General features: G+C 51.0%; 1 protein-coding gene across 4 annotated transcripts; it reads right to left on the bottom strand.

The window, feature by feature from the left end:
* Positions 1-2,384: 2,384 nt before the first annotated feature.
* Dennd4b (DENN domain containing 4B) lies at positions 2,385-17,043 on the bottom strand. Of its 4 annotated transcripts, none has more exons than XM_029557487.1 (28): positions 16,886-17,043; positions 15,735-16,122; positions 14,971-15,223; positions 14,660-14,729; positions 14,291-14,460; positions 13,974-14,218; positions 13,396-13,462; positions 13,248-13,306; positions 12,926-13,070; positions 12,529-12,704; positions 12,294-12,394; positions 11,733-11,948; positions 11,048-11,193; positions 10,369-10,508; positions 10,154-10,280; positions 9,265-9,471; positions 8,819-8,947; positions 7,696-7,912; positions 6,882-7,049; positions 6,251-6,639; positions 5,985-6,107; positions 5,620-5,789; positions 5,392-5,533; positions 4,957-5,193; positions 3,834-3,960; positions 3,577-3,742; positions 3,432-3,496; positions 2,385-3,337 (listed from the first exon to the last, which is right to left on the bottom strand). In XM_029557487.1, the coding sequence occupies exons 1-28, from the start codon at positions 16,893-16,895 to the stop codon at positions 3,192-3,194; spliced, it is 4,599 nt and encodes a 1,532-aa protein (XP_029413347.1). In that variant the 5' UTR covers positions 16,896-17,043; the 3' UTR covers positions 2,385-3,191. The 4 variants fall into 4 exon arrangements, with proteins under 4 accessions (XP_029413347.1, XP_017650611.1, XP_029413354.1 ...); XM_017795122.2 differs by having other exon boundaries at positions 15,783-16,122; XM_029557494.1 differs by lacking the exon at positions 11,733-11,948.
* Positions 17,044-17,950: the final 907 nt, after the last annotated feature.

Here is a 17,950-nt window from a genome sequence, read left to right as displayed (position 1 = left end):
CTGGGTTCAATTCTCAGTACCAGAACAAAAAAGTGGGGAGGTGGGGTGAATGGGCAGCTAGGATGTGGCTCAGGCCCAGGGTAAAGCGAAAGCACTTGTGTAATATGCCTAAGGTCCTAGACTTGGATTTGATCACCAGCACCATAAGAAAAGTAAGTTTTAAAAAAAGTGGTGTCTGGGGGCTTATGAGATGACTCAGCAATTAAGAGCACTTCTTGTTTTTCCAGAGGATCTGGGTTCATTTCTCAACACCATTTCTCAACACCATTCTTAGCTCCAGCTCCAGGGGACCTGACACCCCTCTTCTGGCCTCTGTGGACACACCACAACATGGGTGCACTTACATACATATAGACAAAACATTTGTACACATAAAAAATAAATCAGGGGGGGACGGGCGTAGTGGTACATACCTTTAATCCCAGCACTTGGGAGGCAGAAGCAGGTGGATCTCTGAGTTCAAGGCCAGCCTGGTCTACAGGGCAAGTTCCAGGCCAACTGGGGCTACAGGGAGACCCTGTCTCAAAAATACCAAAAAATAAAAAATAATAAATAAATAAATAAATAAATAAATAAATAGGCTAGAGAGATGGCTCAGCAGTTAAGAGCCCCGGCTGCTCTTGCAGAGGATCCAGGTTTGATTCCCACCATCCACAACAATGGCTAGCAACTGTATGTACTTCCAGTTCCCAGAGAATCTGATGCTCTCTTCTGACCTCAGAGGGCATTACACCACACAGGTGCTCTGACATACATGTAGGTAATACACTCATACACATAGAAAGTTTATTTTTATTTTTAGCCAGGTATGGTGGTGCATGCCTTTAATCCCAGCCCTCGGGAGGCAGAGGCAGGTGGATCTCTGTGAGTTGGAGGTCAGCCTTGTCTACATGGCGAGTTCCAAGCCAGCTGGGGCTACAGGGAGACTGTCTCAAAAAGATAACAAAAAAAGTTTTATTTTTAAATATTTATTTTTCTTGCCTGCATGTAAGCACACCACATGCTTGCAATGCCTACAGAGGTCAGAAGTGGGTGTCGGATCCCATGGACCTGGGGACCATTGTTAGCTACCATGTAGGTGCTGGGAATCGAATCCGGGTCCTCTGGAAGAACAGCAAGTGTTCTTAACTGTTATGCCATCTCTCCAGCCCCCTAAATATTTGTAAAAAGAAAAAAAAATTAAATAGAAATAAAAAAATGAAAGTGAGGTCTGTCCAGAAATTGTGTTTGATAAGGATAAGGCAGGCAGCATTTCCAAAGTCCCTTGGCTCCCTCCTTTACAACTTCTTCAGGACACTGGAAAAGCAACTTTATACTATACTATACTATACTATGCTATACTATACTATACTATACTATACTATACTATACTATACTATACTATACTATATGATGAGGAAGGTCCTAGCAGTCAGAAATATTTTTCACCCACTGATTACCACCTCCTAGGAATTTACACTAAAATTTCTGTAAGTCATGTCCACTGATATTCCCTGCCCTAACAAATCCCTAAGGCACTTGTTAGCTAAATAATTGGTTTTGCAGTTCTCCTGGGAGTTGTTTCCTGTGTTTATAACATTATTGGGGTGGGGAGTGGACTCCAGGTGGGCCAGCGATTAGAAAAATGATGCCTGGGGGGCTGGAGAAATGGCTCAGCAGTTAAGAGGGCTTGCTGCCCTTCCAGAGAACTCAGAATGCGTTTCCAGCACCCACGAGGTGGTTCACAATTGCCTGTAACTCCAGCTCCAGGGGTTCTGACTTCCTCTTCTGGCCACTACAGGCACCCACACATGTGGCACATACATATACACATAAAAATAAACTCTCTAAAAAAACATGCTAGTCTCCTGACATTCCCACTCAGCAAGCTCCTTAGTCCTAGTTGCTTTCTTCCAAGTGCTGCCCCCACACTGAGACCCCAGACTGAGGAGCACCGCCTGTAGTTACGGCAACTAAGGAGGTCTAGGGTGACTTCCAGGGCTCCTGGGATATGAGGGCCACCGGCACCACTAGCAACTAGTGGGGAGAGCTGTTGTCTATGTAGAGGTACTAAAGAAACTGGGGAGGGGGAGGGGACAGGAGGAGAGGAAATAAGGCAAAGATGAGCTCAGGGCCCCCAGAGAATGGAGCCTTTGTGTGGGGGTACAGATGAGGGACAAGGGGGTGATTGTGTGGGAGGACCGGAAGTGCCATGCAAACTGGCACTGCCATAGCTAGTACTGGATTCACCCTTCTCCTGCTCCAAGAACTCCCTATATACCAAGTGGCCAGGGAAAGTAGGATGTACGTAAAAAGCTACAATGAAAAGACAGAAAAGAGAAGATACATCCAGGAGAAATAAGGTGTCCACTATTATCCCAAATCCAGAGGACAGGAAGCAGAAGAAAAAAGACAGAAGCAGCTTTTATTATATTTACATCCAACAAAACTTTGCAGGGAACAATCCTTATTGCACAGGTCAAGGCCATGGATGGGTGAGGCATTCTCCAAGGTAGAGTGAACAAGAAGGGTCAGGACTAGAGGCACCAGTTCTTAAGGGAAGCTTGAGACTCCTCCAGGTCCCAGTGCCTGGCCTTCAAGGAGCTACAAAACAGTGGCACCGTAATTCCCTTCTCTTCCTTACTCTCCTTGAGCATCTCAGAAGCATGGAAGCTGTGGCTCCAGAATAAATAACTTAAAATAAAATACAAACACTATGATTGAAAGGTTTGGAGAGCCTTGGGCTCCTTCAGCAACATCAGGGAAGAGTCCATCACTGGTGGGGAATGGGATCCCTCCCTTCCATTCAGGGCAAAGGCTCAGAAGCCCTGTACCTTTCCAGTTTTTGTTTTGTTTTGTTTTGTTTCCAGTTGTTTTTTAAAACAAAAACTTCTAAGACTACCAGGGCACTGCAGACCTGTCAAGGCCCTGGAGAGGAGTTCCTGAATAGGACAGGGGAGGAAGAGAGTTGTGCCAACTTCTTCCGTTCTCCCAACATCAGCATGAACAAACTGGGCAGGTTGGAGATAGGGGAATTGCGACTTTTGGTAACACTGACTCCTCTTCTGCTGTTCCCTCTTGGAGCATATGGCTGAACAGACTTCCCACATTGTTCCCAATTCCTCTATGAAGGGAACAGGGAAGCAGGTTATATCTAGAATCCTTTCTCCCTCACCTCCCCACTCAAAGCTGGAGAGGGGAGCTTAAGGGCCCTAGCATTCCAGAGGTGCTCCAAAACATTTTCGGCAGTCAATCGCCTTGGGAGTAGGCATCTGTGCCCGTCGTTGCCTTAGTTCCTCCTTGCCCATGCTGCTGGCCAGCTTGTTAAAGGCAGACTTGTACTTCTTGTCGAAGGCCACTAGGGAAGAGGATGGAAGTTGACACATTAGGACCCCAGCCTCTCACACCTGGTCCCACATCCCTAAATCCTCAGCCCCTGCCTGCTTCCTTACCTATGTCCACATGATCCTTGCCCAGAGCTGCCATTGTCAGGAATAAGATCTCACGATAGATGCTCCTATAGTAAAGATAGAAGGGTGTCAGAGAAAAAGAGGTGTGAAGGACAGGTCAAGGGCCACTTAGGTAGGAACATCATACCTCTGCAGGTGCAGGCCAGTGGGAGGGGGTCCTAGAGTTTCCAGCAGAAGCCCCACAGCCTTGTGCACCTCATTAAGTCCAACATGACGCAGCACAGACTCCAATAATGCCAAGCTAAGACATGAAGGTACTGGGCCTGGCCATACCACCCGTTGAGGGATCTGGCCTGGATGAAAGGAAGGAAGGTTCACCAGGATCACCAAACTCTCTAGGTGGGGAGCCTAGCCCTTCCACCCTTGGATCAAATACCAACTCACTGTGGACCCTCCAGAGCACGTAGAGAGGTGGGCAGCTGTTAGGATCAGGGGTCAAGACATCCCACAACAGCCGCACATGCACAGAGGCTGGATCAGGGGTTAACCAAGGAGATGGTGCCTGGGAGAGCTGAGATAGGAAGACAATTAGACTCATAGAACCAGAGAGAGAGACCAGAAATGGACAGGTATGGGTGCTGGACAGATGGCTCAGTGGTTAAGGGCACTGGCTGCTATTGCAGAGGACCTGGGTTTGGTTCCCAGCACCCACATGGAGGCTGACAACCATGCATAACTCCAGTTCCAGGGAATCCAATGCCTTCTTCTGTCCTCTGCAGATATTGCATGACACAGGTACACTTACATACATGCAGGCAATACACTCATACATATAAAATAAATAAATAATAATAAAAAAGAAATGGACAGATAACATTCAAAGAAAGAGGGACATTACAGGAGATGATAAAAGAAGGAGAGGTGCTCTTATCTCCCATCTCTTGCAAGCAAGAACTTTGCTTTGTAATATCCCTGGTACCTAGAACCTAAAAGATGTTCAAAATATTGGTGAATGAACCAGGTATGGTGACACACACCTAGGGTGTTAGTTAGATCCTCTGGAACTAGACTTACAAGCTGTTGTTAGCTGCCTGACATGAGTGATGGGAATTGAACTCAGGTTCTTTGTAAAAGCAGTGTGCAGCTGGGCATGGTGGTATATGCCTTTAATCCCAGCACATAGGAGGCAGAGGCAGGAGGATCTCTGTGAGTTCCAGCCTGGTTGACATAGTGAGTTCCATGCCAGCTAGGGCTACAGAGAGACCCTGTCTCAAAAAGACAAAAAGAAGCAGTGTGCACACACATTTAAGCACTCTTAACTGCTGAACCATCTCTTCAGTCTATGAATCATTTTTAGGTACTAGTTACTGTATCAAGTATTTATGCATTAATCCTGTTAAATTACTGCTTTATGCCATTTTACAGATTACAAATTTGAGGGTCAGAGTGGTTAAATGCAATGGTCAGGCACAACAGACGCCACGGACTGAACGTGCCAAGGACAGAGAGGACTTGGAAGTGAAGAGGTAGGCACTCAGCAAGCACAGAAACACATAAGGGCACTGACCTGGTTGGGTGGGGGCCCATCATAAGAGGCCAGCACTAGGCCTGGTAGAATACTAGGCAGGCGTAGCCGTTGGAAATACCACAGAAGGTTCCAGAAAATGATGGGGTGGGCAGCAGGCAGTTCAGGCAATGCCAACACCTCGCTGCCTTCATTCTCTACCAGCGACTCTAGCTCCTTACGCAGCACCAGGGGGCTTAGGTATGCCCATGCCCCACTCTCAACCCGCCGGGAGACACCCTGTCAGGCACAAAGCAGGACAGCCTCTGGGGTATATACTAAAGCCCCAAACCCAGAGCCTTATTTCCCACTGAGTCAGAAAATCTAAGTCTCTGGGAGGCCCCTTGTCCTCAATGCCCATCTGCATGACACCTCTCAGCCTCCCCTCAACAGGGCAATACACTCCCATTCCTCATGTTTATCTGGCCCAGCCCTTACCCCCAAATGTCCATTGCAGAGCTGGGGTTCATCCAAGGCAAGACAGAGCCTTCGGTCACTGAGCACAGGGCCAGGACCCCCAGGGACAGGAGCATCTTTGCTACCACTGGCACTGGCAAGGGTAGACTTAGGGCTAGGGGCACTGCAGGGGGACAGCAAGGGGTGTCATCAGCTCTTTGGCGTACCACCTGCCTGTCCCACCCACAGCATTTGTCCTGATTTGGGCACCTAGGTCGGGAATCAAGGGTCTGGACACTGAGGAGCGGCACAAACGGGCAGGCGCAGAAGGGGCAAATTGTGTTGAGGTTGGAGTCATCAGGTGCCCAGCCAGCCATGATTTCCTCATCATACACCAGTGAATCACAGGCACGACACAAGGAACAGCTAGACAGCAGAATCTGCAGGCAAGGAGACCCCAGGGAATGAGCCTCGCCTGGCTTCCGGGGCTGTGAAGCCCATCCCTTTCCCTACCCTTTCCACCTCAAAACCTCAACCAGGCTTCCTTCGACCTCCTCCCCTTCCCCTGCCTTTTCCAAGGGGAGAGGCAAGCTATGTGTGTTCCAGCACAATTATGTAGGTGGGGTTATCCTCACTTCCAGGGAAGGTGGCTGAAAGGGTCCAGGAGTGTCACTGAGGCGCTCTGAGGAATGGCGGAGACTCAGACTGCTGAGAGAAGACTCTGAGAGATCCCACTCACTGCCCAGTGAGGCTGAGCTCTGCCATTATACAAGAAAGCACAGTCAGCCAGGCCTGTCTCACTCAGAATACTAGCTTTAGTCATTCTCAGGGTATTTGGGGGACATTCTCTCAGTTGGCAGCCCCTCCCTAGGTTTCTGGACCCTTTTCTCTCATTGGCTACCTCAGAAGCAGTGGATCCAGGGCGTTCTCGGGGCCACAGAAGGCTATCCATGGGACTGCGACGGGCTACAGGAGGAAGGTCAGGGGACAACTCTGGTGGGGGGATGCGGGAGGCAGAGGAGCGGCGGGAAGGAGTGAGCAGCTGTTGAAGGCGGGCACCCAGTCCTCTTCTGGGGGTGCCTGCCTCCTCCTGCCATCCTCCAGTTTTGGGACCTCTCCCACTTAGCCCTTCTAGGGCCTCAGTGGACTGGGCACTCAGGGCCGAGCCTGAGCCCCCTGGACTGCCCCCAGATGCCAGCTCTTCCCCTGTCAGGCTCAGGTCTGAAAGGCTTCCATCTTGCCAAGGCACAGGTGATCCACGGGGTTCTAGGACCCCCAAGGCTTCTATCACTGCAGGCCAAAAGAGAATTGAAAGATAGAGCCTAGTTCTCTTCCAACTGCCCTTTTCCTGAGTAAACACAATTCTTGCTGCAAAAACTCTAGCACCACAATTCACCATAACATTCTAGGTGAGATTCTCTGAGTCTAACCATTACACATAGCCACCCTCAACCCTGGCCCTAGTCTTCCCCTCTCTCACTTGAAGGTGGTTTTGCTCAGTGGGAGGAGGAAGGTCAGGAAAGGGTACTCACTGTGAGCCACACCAGCCTCCACGGTAGGCTGTGCCCCTCGGGCACTGCCTAGGCTGCCACTTTTGACCAGGCGCCCAGCAGGTGAGGCTGGTTCCCGAAGACTTCGGCCAGCCCAGGTAGTCTGGCGCTGAAGAGGGCGGGTTGGGGAGGGGCGCTCCAGATAGGACTCTGTAGAAGGCAGAAGAGTTTACCCCTGATTCTGAGGCAGCCCCTTGGGTGAACCTGGGTTTTGCAGGATTTGTCTTAGGTAGAACTTTACACCCTTTGCTACCAACAAATGAAGTTTATCCATCCCTAGGAATCTCATGTCAACCAACAGGTCAGTCCCAGCTCTTCATGTCTCTCCCCATATGAACCTAGCTACCACATCCCCAAAACTGTCTTTTTTAAAAAAATTTATTTTTGTTTTATGTGGAATGAGTGTTTTTGCCTGCATGTATATAAGGTCACCACATGTGTGCAATGCCCATAGACGCCAGAAGAGGGAGTCAGATCCCATGGAACTGGAGCTGTGGACCATTGTTAGTCACCATGTGGGTACTGGGAATGGAACCTGGGTCCTCTCTGCAGCAGCTAGTATTCTTAACCACTGAATCATCTCTCCAGCCCCTCTGTCTGTCTCTGTCTCTGTCTCTCTTTGATACAAAATCTATGTATGCCAATCTGACCTGTAACTCATTATGTAGCACAAGCTAGGCTTGAACTTGCAGCAATAAATCCTCCAGCCTTAACAGGATTAACTTCTCTTGTGCTAGGACTGCAGGCATAAGCCACCATGCCTGGCACCAAGGCTATCTTTTCAGTCCCTACCCACCTGTCTGAGAGCTGCCTCTTTCTTGGTGCGTGGCCATCTGTTGCTGCTGCTGCTGCCGCCGCCGCTGCCGCTGCTGTTGCTGCTGCCGCTGCTGCTGCTGCCAACGTTCTTTCAAGGGCTGGCGGAACTGAGCAGCTCCGAGGACAACATTCCGGAGCTTGGCCCAGCGTAGGCGCCCACCTGGTGTACCAGACGGCCACTTGCTTTCCAGCACAGCCTGCCAATCACAGTGCCCACTAGGATGGACTAATGATGCCTTACCTCCTGTTCTGAGTCCCAGGGACCACCTTCCCCTCCAGACATGCTGCCCAGGAGTATCTAGCCAATGGCTCAGTCAGGAAAAAGAGCCCAAAAGAAGCATTTATCAGGAATAATGGAGAAAATGTGTGGCTAAACATTCTTTGTATAGTGAATGGCTTTGAAGGAATAATCTCAATTGTTTGGCTATTTAGTTTCCTCATCTGAAAAACAGGAGGAAGTTGAGTATCATGGTTAGGAAGCTGAATTCTGAATATGCCTTTGCTCATAGTCTGACCCCTTAATGTGTTTATTGTGGGACCTTAGGCAAGTTATAAATTCTCTGCAACCTCAACTCCTATAAGATGGAGAATGATCATTTCTATCCCATGGGGCACTGTGGAGATAAAATGATTTAAAATGTGTAATGTATTTGAAACCGTGTCTGGCATACTGGCTAACACTATTAAGAGTTTGGGACTGCTATAAATGAGAATCAAAGTAGCTAAGTATTGAAAAACAAAACAAAACAAAACAACTTTTGCCAGTGCAAAAACACCAGACAAGTACAACAGACAGTGACAACAGACCTGGTAGAATTGTACAGGTCTGGCAGGGCATGGTGGCGCACAACTTTAGTCCCAGCACTCAGGAGGCAGAGGCAGGCGGATCTCTGTGAGTTCAAGGCCAGCCTGGTTTACATAGTAAGTTCAGGTCAGCTGGGACTACAGGGAGGCCCTGTCTCAAAAAGACAACAACAACAACAAAAAGAATTGCACAGGTCTAATCTCCAAGGACTGAGGACAGCAGTAGCTGAGAAGCAGCATCCTCTCCACACAGATCCCAGCACAGACTGCCATCCTACCTCTTACCCCAAATTAAGTACCTTGTTGTAGTAACCATAAGTGATTGTGTTGGGCACGATGCCAGCCCGCCGCATCTCCAACATGACTCGAACAGACAACACAGGCTGCCCATAGTGTGAGCAGAGCTGCATCAGTACTCGGTAACACACCTGAGCCAAGAGAGGCACAGGAGTAAGAGACTTAGTCCTAACCCAAATCAAGTCTCAGCAAGCACCCTCTTCCAGCCTCCCAATTCTCACAGACCTCACTGGTCCCTGGCAGCTCCTTCCTGCTGTCCTGTAGTCTCCATTGCTATCCCCTGAGCATGTTCATTCACTTTGTCAATGTTTATGGAGAATTTGTTTGCCTGTGGGCTGCCCATCCACTTTCCCTAGTTTCTACCAAGTTTCCTTCTCATAGCCCTTATGATTGCATATCCTTGCTGGTACCAGGGGTAGGCATGACCACTTATATAGTGGTTGCCTACCTCATCGGGGAGTACCACTTTGCGGCTCTCCATCTCACGCAGAACATGGTAGGCTGTGTGCAGTGCTCGTACCCGAGAGGGTGCTGAACGCACATAGGCAGGCAGGCAGAGGAACCACAGTCCATAGCAGTGCCCCAGAAGGCACCGGGCCCACAGCTCAGGCACAGCTGCTGACTTCTGTGCCATCCGCTGTGCAACCTTCATCTCCTAGGTGGGGCAGGGGATACACCAAGGTGAATACAATGCCAGGGCAGATCTTTTCTTCCATTCTTTTGTTTTTGAGATAGGGTCTTGCCATATAGCCCAGGCTGGCTTCAAACTCATGATTGTCAATCTCTTGAGAATAGGGCAGGTCTTAAAGCAGAGGGAGAAGCAGCACCTTCCCTGAGAAAGGGTCTGTGCTCTAAGGAGGTAAGAGAGATGACTGCATAGGCTACAATGCTCCCTGGTGCCTTGGGCAGTGGGGCAGAGTAGCCTGGCCCTACAGCCTGGGCCAGTGCCTTGGAAGATGCAGCCAGCTCCTGTATTCCTCAGAGTGCCCAGGGATGAAGATGAAGAGGATTATGATGAATGACAATGGTAACAAAAGAGTTTATACAGTGCTTTTTTTTTTTTTGAGACAGGGTCTCCCTGTGGTCCCAGCCGTCTGGAACTTGCTATATAGACCAGGGTGGCCTCAATCTCATAAGGATCCTCCTGCTTCTGCCTCCCAAGTGTTGCGATTAAAGGCGTGCACCACTGTGCCCAGATGTACAGTGCTTCCTATGTGCAAGGCTTATGGAAACCTACCTACAGTTTTATGGGGTAAGTACTATTATCTCTTTGGACACATGAAGCAACAGCAGCTGGCCTGTGCCAAGTTCCCTTGTGGAGCCCACCTGCTGGTTACCTGTTTGGTACGGCGAGGGGCAGGACTGCTAGGGGCACTACGAGATGGGCCTGGCACAGGCAAGGCCCCCTGTTGTTCTTGAGGAGACTCAAATAGCTCAGCTCTTAGCTCTGGGAACCCATCGTAACTGGAGAGGCAGAGACAACATGGAGGCAGTTGACACAGGGCCAAGCAAGTATGAACCTTGCAACAAATGAAAAGAGAGTAATTCCTACCAGTACTGTGGTATAGATTCACTGCCCTCCAGTACTGGAGGCTCCTCTGGGGGTGTGATGAAGACAGTGAGCTCACTTCCTGACAGCTCCTCCAGCTCCACTAAGGGTGTTGGCTCCGGCTTTTCCTGCTCTGGGTGGACCTGAAACAGGATGGTTAGAGAGTAATAGTTAAAACATTAAGTACTGAAGAAAGCCAGGATGCCCGAAGATACCAGAAAAGCACATCCACAGGGAAGACATGCTAGGGATCTATCTGGGAGCACAGAGTCAAGAATAAGGGGATAGTAGATACATGAAGCCAGCATGCATGGCTGCATAAGCTATGCTTTATATAACTCCAGGAGTGCCATCACAGTCACAGATGAGACACACAGTTGTGTTTACAGTGGCCAAAGAACAAAACACAACTTGAAGGAACTCAGAGGTCAATGGGTACATATAGAAAGGACAATGCCCGGAGGCTGGAGAGATGGCTTAGTGATTAAGAACACTGGCTGTTCTTGCAGAGGACCTGGGTTTGAATCCCAGCACCCACATGGCAGCTAACAACTGTCCGTAACTCCAGTTCCAGGGGCTCCAACAGCCTCTTTTGACCTTATACTTACACACATGCAGGAGTAACACTCATATACATAAAAATAATTAAAAATTTAAAAAAAAAAAGGACGACGCCCAATACCTTGTCAACACAAGAGTCAAAGAATTCAAGGGCAGCATGCCGAGCAGAGCCAAAAGAGCATTCCTCAATGAACTGTGAAAACATCTGCGTGTGCAGCAGCTGAGAGTACAGTTTGTGGCTTGAGCGTTCCCGGGACTTGAGGAAACCTGAGGGGGTGAGAACAGGTTTTGAAGGAGCATTACCATAGCTCTCTACCACAGCCATCCTCTCCCTGCACCCTGCTCTTGGCTCTATGCCCACTCAGAAGCCATGGCTATCAAACTTTCATCTCCTTGGTCTCTGGCACATCTACCTCACAGATCAAGTGACCAGTTCAGTTCTCCAGCACCACAGTTTCATGGAATTAGTTCCTTTTGTCTGTCTACACCCACTGCTGCAGACTGGGAATTCTCCAAGGTCAAGTCCCTCAACAGATCTGTACCCATGATTGCTGCTTACCACCGGAGTGACTATGTCCACCCCATGCCAAGGGCTCCCAGACAGCAGCACACATCTTACACATTCTTGTACCTTTACTCCCTCTAAAACCAGAAGAGTGAATGGCTCAAAGCAGGTGCCCATAAAAACATTTACTGAGTGAGGGAATAAGCAACAGTAGTCCCCAGCCAGCCCCGCCCCACTTTCCTCATGGAGCCCAGCCCCCTAACCATTTGCTCTCTCAAGAGAAGACAAGCCCTTTATTTACCCTGAAGGTAGAAAAGGTTGTCAACATCACGAGAGCCCTCAGAGGGGGCCTGGGTGAGGGGGCGCAGAAAGTCCCGGTAGCCTTTGAGCAGACAGGCCATGAAGCGCAGGAAGGCTCCCTGGACTTCCCGCTCCAGGCGTGCCCTACGGCCACACACTGCCTCGTAGTCTGTCAGCAGGAATTCCAGGGAGGCCTCCTCCTCTGGTCCAGTGTAAGCTGGGAATCAATACACTGAGAGTCAAGACCAGCACTCACAGTGCTGGCCTCACCTTGTTTTTCACACCAGTGTCTCCATCTCTACCACCAGCCTTGGACAGACCTTGCACCAGGAATGGCTGAAAACCTACCTTTCAAGTACCACTTTCAAGCTACAGTGACAGGCTCAACTTTCTTGATGCATTCAGGAATGCTGCCCGCCCCTTCATCTTGTTTCCACCAAATCTGAACTCCTCTAACTTCCTTAGGGAAGGTCTACTGCCTCACAGACATCCGCCTGCCCCCAGTCTGAAGGTTTGAGACCAACAACAGCTCTCAGCCTCCCAATCCCATTAGGCTTCTCACTCTGGTCCAGCTGCTGGTACAAATTTGTCAGTGTAGCCAGTAAAAGCTTGTAGGGTCTGCGTGGCAGGGTCCTAGCGGAGAGGGGCTTCTTTTCTTCTGTCCTGAAGATAACATAGGAGAAAGGATGTTGCAGCTTGTCCCAAGTCTTAAGCTCCTTTTATGCCAGTTACAACGCCAATAGCAGCCCTTGCATGTTCACCTCCCTCTAGCTCCTAAATGAGACTTGGCCTCTTACTGGAAAAGTGTGTTGGTGTCAAGATCAACACAGATGACATCAGCAGGTGGGTCGTGCAGATCAAAATAGCTGGAGTGGATACCCACAATGAAGGGCACTGGGGCACTCAGCACATCCGCCAGCACCAGCGGGCACAGCGGAATGTAGGGGCACTGCCAGTGCAGCGGGAAGATCATCTAAAGTACCAGGGAGTAAGAACATGTGAGCACAGGGCATTGGCCTTGGAGAGGTGGTGCTTGTTGAAAGAAGCCATTGGAGGTTCAAGCCTGCCCCTGACACCTACACCCAGGGAGACTGATGGAAGACCCTCCCCTCGAAGCAAAGGAGAAGAGTCCAGATCTGGATGGAAGAAAGAACAGTAGTTCTAGAGAAGTAGACTAGAGAAGCTGGTACTCACTGAGACAAGGGCCTCACAGACGCTGGTGAGCAGGTCTGGTCGCAGTGAGTGGACCAGCAGTTTGTGCTCTGTGAGCACAGCCAGCAGCAATGTAATAGCCAGCTCAGGGCCCAGGCTCTGCAGCAGCTGCAAAAAGCTAGCACCACTGCAGACAGTGAAAGAGGAAAGGGTCACCAGGAGACTCTAGAGACTCTTCCCCAGACATAGGACACAGACAACCACCTGGGTCAGCCTGCACAGATCTCCACAGCTGCACCCATTTGACTGGTACCTACTATATCTTGGTCATCAAAGGCCCCCTCCCACCCACTTAGGCACATACCTGAGGGGCAGGGGTGAGGACACAGGTTGACAGAGAAGCAGGTTGTCATAGGGAGACATCTGAGAGAAGAGCCACAGGTCAGAATGCTCATGGCTAGCCCCCGACAATTCCTCCTTTCATCCAGCCTAACCCCAGGCTCAGTTCTCACCTGCACTAGGATGCGTGGTCTCTGTGGAGAAGGGAATGGGACGTTGTGAATGAAGTGTGAGATGTGCCTAGGGAGAGAGGGAAAAGGTGAGGCAGACTCTCATTTACCCCTGTTCTACCCCACCACAAATTCTCATCTCTTTCTCATATCCTCAAGAACCTCACTTCTTCCTGAACCCCACCTCTAGACTTGGATCAGTTTTATACATAGATCTTAATGCAGACCAGAAAAGAGATCCCCTCACTAGACTGTAGATACACATCTACATCTACACAGCGAGTCCCAGGCTAGCCAGGACTACACAGTGAGACCCTGTCTCAATACAACAAAAACAAACAAAACAAACCAGATTCCCAATGGGCATACCCAGCCCTTTTCAAGACCCAACTAACAAGTACAGGCTAGATTTCAGGCCCCATTCACTTCTAGCCAGATGCTTAAGTGGACCAACTATACAACGACATACTCCAGCCCTGCCCCTGGGTGCTTAGCTACCCCTCCATCTCCAATCTAATGTCTCCCATTTTCCTCCCTAATGCCTCATAACTCCTTCCCAGTGTTATGGGAACCATGCTCACGCTTCCAAGGGCAGGCGATGAGGGCCTGAGACCGAGTAGCGGTAAAGGAAGGTAAGGAAGGCTCGGAAGGCTGGGAAGGCAGGCCAGCGGGACAGTACAGCAATGGCTCGCCGGCTGCGCACAGCTCGGCCCCCCAGTGCCCGGCCCCGTTCCACAGCACTCAGCAGGCCCAGTGCCCGTGCCTGCCTCTCTGACAGCCTGGCCCTAGGGAACGCTTCGTAGAACTGCAGGGCGGCACCATACACCTGGAAGAGGTACAGGGATGATCAGATGGGCTCTGCATTACCTGGGTCCCTTACCACATTCTGCACACCCACCTTATCACCAGCAGCACCCGTGAGCACAAAGGTGGAGAAGACAGGCACCGGGTACTTGGTCTGGGCAGGCCAGCACTCGATAGTGGCCCCCATGGGCAGGCAGAAGACGGGCACTGACTCGGGCAGCGGGAATGCCTCATTGTCCTCCTCTGGGTAGCGGCCCAGCAGCTCTATACCCCAGCAGAGTTAAGAGTACCCATAAGAGTGAGGGGAACCCATCAGATTCCAGGGAAAGGGACTAGGGGATACCAGAGAAGGGCCAAGTGGCAAAGGGAAGTAAATTCTGGGGTCACCAAAGTTACCAGCCAAGAGGCACCAAAGCAGAGGAATGGACAGTCAAAGTGTAAGTAGGAGAAAGGGTAGACTCACCTGCCTCATACACCAGTGTGTTGGCCTTAGCCAGGCCCACCTTGTAGCACAGGTATACTGCTGGGCCCCACTGCCCCAGGAACGAAAAGAGATAAGTAGACACATAACTGACAAAGGTTTCTGGAGTCCATTTTCTCTCTACACACTTGAGTTGTCTTTTGTCTTCAGAGCTACGCCCTAATCCCAGTCCTCCAAGCCAAGTCACCTCTGGTCTGTCTCTGGTGTCAGGGAAGGTCCCCCAAATGCCATTTCTGCCCAGTGTCCATACCCTCACACTAATGGCCCAGGTCTTAGCTCTTAGTAACACTCACCATGCCAGGGTTAAGATTGCGGGGCAACCGGCAGTAAGTATGAGGAGTGCCTTCACCCTTGCTGGGCAGTACCAGGCAGAGGTCAGTGATGCCCAGGGCATGCAGCCCTGCCCCCTCTGCTGCCCGCCGGTACATGAGGTAGGTGCGGGGGTGTCCAGGGCCTGGAGGGGCCAGGTTGGCCGAGTGGCTATATGGTGTCGTGTCGAGCACTTGAAAACCAAGCTTGGGTCGTTCCTTCCCCTCATACAACACCCTTGGCACAGAGAACAGACATGTCAAGAGGTCAGGATAGAAGAGAAAGACCCCAATCCCAACAGATCTGCCCACCTGGCCTCCTAAACCTGTCATGCACCCTTGTCAAATTCTGATAGTAAGGTCCATGCCCTCTTTTTGCTGAACTCTGTCCTCCAAAATCCTTGCCCTCTTCTGTCCTTGACTCTATTTTCTCAGTCAGTACAACCCCTCCATCCATGCCTTTCATAGCTCTCTCATGAATAAACACTAAAAACTGTTAGACTATTTGCTAAGTTCCTCACGTGGTTATCCCATTTCATCTTTGGAACCACCCTGTGAGGAGTTAGTTTCCCCACTTTACAGATGAGGGAACATGTCCTGGCTAGTATGCAGCAGTACTGGCATGTGAGCCCAAATCTAAGAGGACTAAGTACATGCAACTTGAGTCCTTCTTCTGACCCCTGCTCCCATTCTGCTCCTGTTCCCATACCCCTCCCCTCAACCCATATCATGATCTCTTTCTAGCTCACCTAAAGGTCCCTCCCAATATTCCCTGGTGCATGGGTAGGGGTACACACCCCAGCTCAACGAGGGGGGGCTTGTCACGCCCCCTACGGTAGCAGATGACTGGTTGAGTTCCACCCAGGAGCCCAGCACTGAGTTCCAAGGGGTGGCCCCCAGCAGAAGCCTGGATGCACGTGTAACCCTGGGGCACTTCCTCGCCCAGTGCCCTAGCGATGACTGCCACATCTGTGATAGGCTCTGCTGGCCTGGGAGGGCGCAGGGGCCCAGTGGGTTCAGGAACCCATGTTTCCTCAGGTATAGGAGCTCCGTTTCCAGCGAGCCCAGCTACCACAAAGTAATCCACCAGCCGGGGGGGCCGCTCCTCCGCCATAGCCCCCCCTTCACTCACGGCATCTGGAATGATCAATTGAGGAAAAGATGGAGCAAGAGAGGCTGCTGTTTCCATGGCAACTAGAGGTGCCCCACCCCACCCCTTCTTTCTTTTTCCTAGTCCTCCCAAGGAATAAGGGATCAGCCAATCCTGAACTGCCCTGTCTGTGACATCATCAGGCTCCCACAGCTCCTCAGAGACCACCAGGTCCCTCCCTCTTAGTGACATCATTCCTTTTTCTCCAAAGAACCCAAACTCCACTCTATCACACACATTTGACATCATACTGCTTTCCTAACCCCTTTAAAAGCCTGACCCTCTTCACCTTCTACAAACAGTTACATCACAGAGGACACAGTATTTTCTGTAATGGCCTGCAATGACATCATTCATTCTGGCTGCCACATCATACCAACCTTAGCCTTTCAAAAGTCTCTGACCTTCCTGCTCTAGTTATAACATCATAAGCAGCTAACACTGATGCAGCTAATACTCTTAAAACATTCATTCCTAAGTTTTTAGAAGACCCCACTGGTTTCTGGAAAGGATCACAAAACCCAAGCTTTTGTGTCTGCTCATCAGACTTCAAGTGTCCTTTTCTCTAGTTTAACTCCACCTATCTGGCCAAATCACCAGTGCCCTTCTACCTCTGGATCCTTACTTGCCTGCAGTTCGGTAGAGAAAGGACTGTGGGAAGACAGTTCCAGCTGTTCTATGTCCTGTACCACACAGCCCCAAGACACAATCAGGCCCACAACAGTCTATTATAGGTAACTGTTTTCTCACCTGCCTCCATGGCCTGACCCCGGGGAGTAGGAGCCCCAAGAGTCCTGAGGTGCCCCAGGATGCTGAAGGTGGGAAGGAGCTTGGTTCGCAGGGGGCTAGAAGGCTGGGGGAGTGCTTCAGAGGGGAAGGGAGGTTACTTCCTGAAACCACGGAGGGGAAGCTGCAGCTCAGCAAAAGTCAGCCTATGGGTGTGTGTGGTAGCATTGTGGGTGGGGGGTGGGGGCACTGTTGAAGGTGCCAGCACAGCATCAGATCAAGCCAGAACCTTGGACTAAGGACCCTGAGCAAGGCAGAGGAGGCTCCCAATGTCTCCAGGATGCACAGTCTTAACCTCTACTCTTCCCCAAAGTACACCAAGCTAGAGAATCTCCTGGAGCCAGGCGGGCTCTCTTCTTAACCTGGCCTCTGGACAGAGATGCCCCAACCCCAGCTAAATTTAGCCTCCATGTCTGGGAGGTGAAGCCAGGAGTCCGCGTCAGTCTCCTGATTTAACTCGAGGACACAGGTCCCTCTCTCATCCACTGTAGGCCAATAGGAGCTCTATGTCCCAGACAGCGGGCAGAAGCCGTTAGGTGGGATCGTCTGAGGGCGAATGGCTGCGCCAGGTCCCGGGACATTCGCATCGGGGACTTCCCTCACCCAGCTAGGGGACAGTCCTACAGAGAGGGCAGCCTTTTCCGACTTGGGGAAATCAGCAGGCACAGGCACCAAACCGGGTCTCAACGCCCACATGCCGGACGAAGGGAAGTTGGGGTTAGGGCAGAGGGCGCGCGTCGAGGGGAGGAGGCTGAGCAAGGAGGAGAGCCGAGAAAGGCGCCCGCGGACTGCCAAGGACGTGACGGCAGCAGCGCCAGGGTCGCGTGACCCTGGCAAGAGGGAGGGCTGCTGGGTTACGGCACCCGCGGGAGCAGGAGAGCGCAGGGTGCTGGGCACAGCCAAGTCGCGGTTGCGCCCTCCCCTCCACTTTCACTTCCCCAGCCTAGAGGAAGCGGAACCAGATGTGCGGTGCTGGAGCACAGCTGGGGACTGCCCTCTCGGACCCTCCCTCCGCGCTTCCCCGCCCGC

The sequence above is a fragment of the Nannospalax galili genome, unplaced genomic scaffold, assembly GCF_000622305.1.
Source record: "Nannospalax galili isolate Female #2095 unplaced genomic scaffold, S.galili_v1.0 scaffold591, whole genome shotgun sequence".
Lineage (NCBI taxonomy): Eukaryota > Metazoa > Chordata > Mammalia > Rodentia > Spalacidae > Nannospalax > Nannospalax galili.
Note: the sequence above shows the minus strand (reverse complement) of the source record. Positions and strands in the feature narration are given on the sequence as shown.

Bases quoted from the DNA above. Each gene is read 5' to 3' on its own strand.
- Dennd4b (XM_029557487.1), bottom strand. The intron at 10,509-11,047 runs GTATTGGGCGTC...ATCCTGTTTCAG, and splicing joins TTGACTCTTGTGTTGACAAG to GTCCACCCAGAGCAGGAAAA. The intron at 8,948-9,264 runs GTAGGCAACCAC...CTCTTGGCTCAG, and splicing joins AAGTGGTACTCCCCGATGAG to GTGTGTTACCGAGTACTGAT.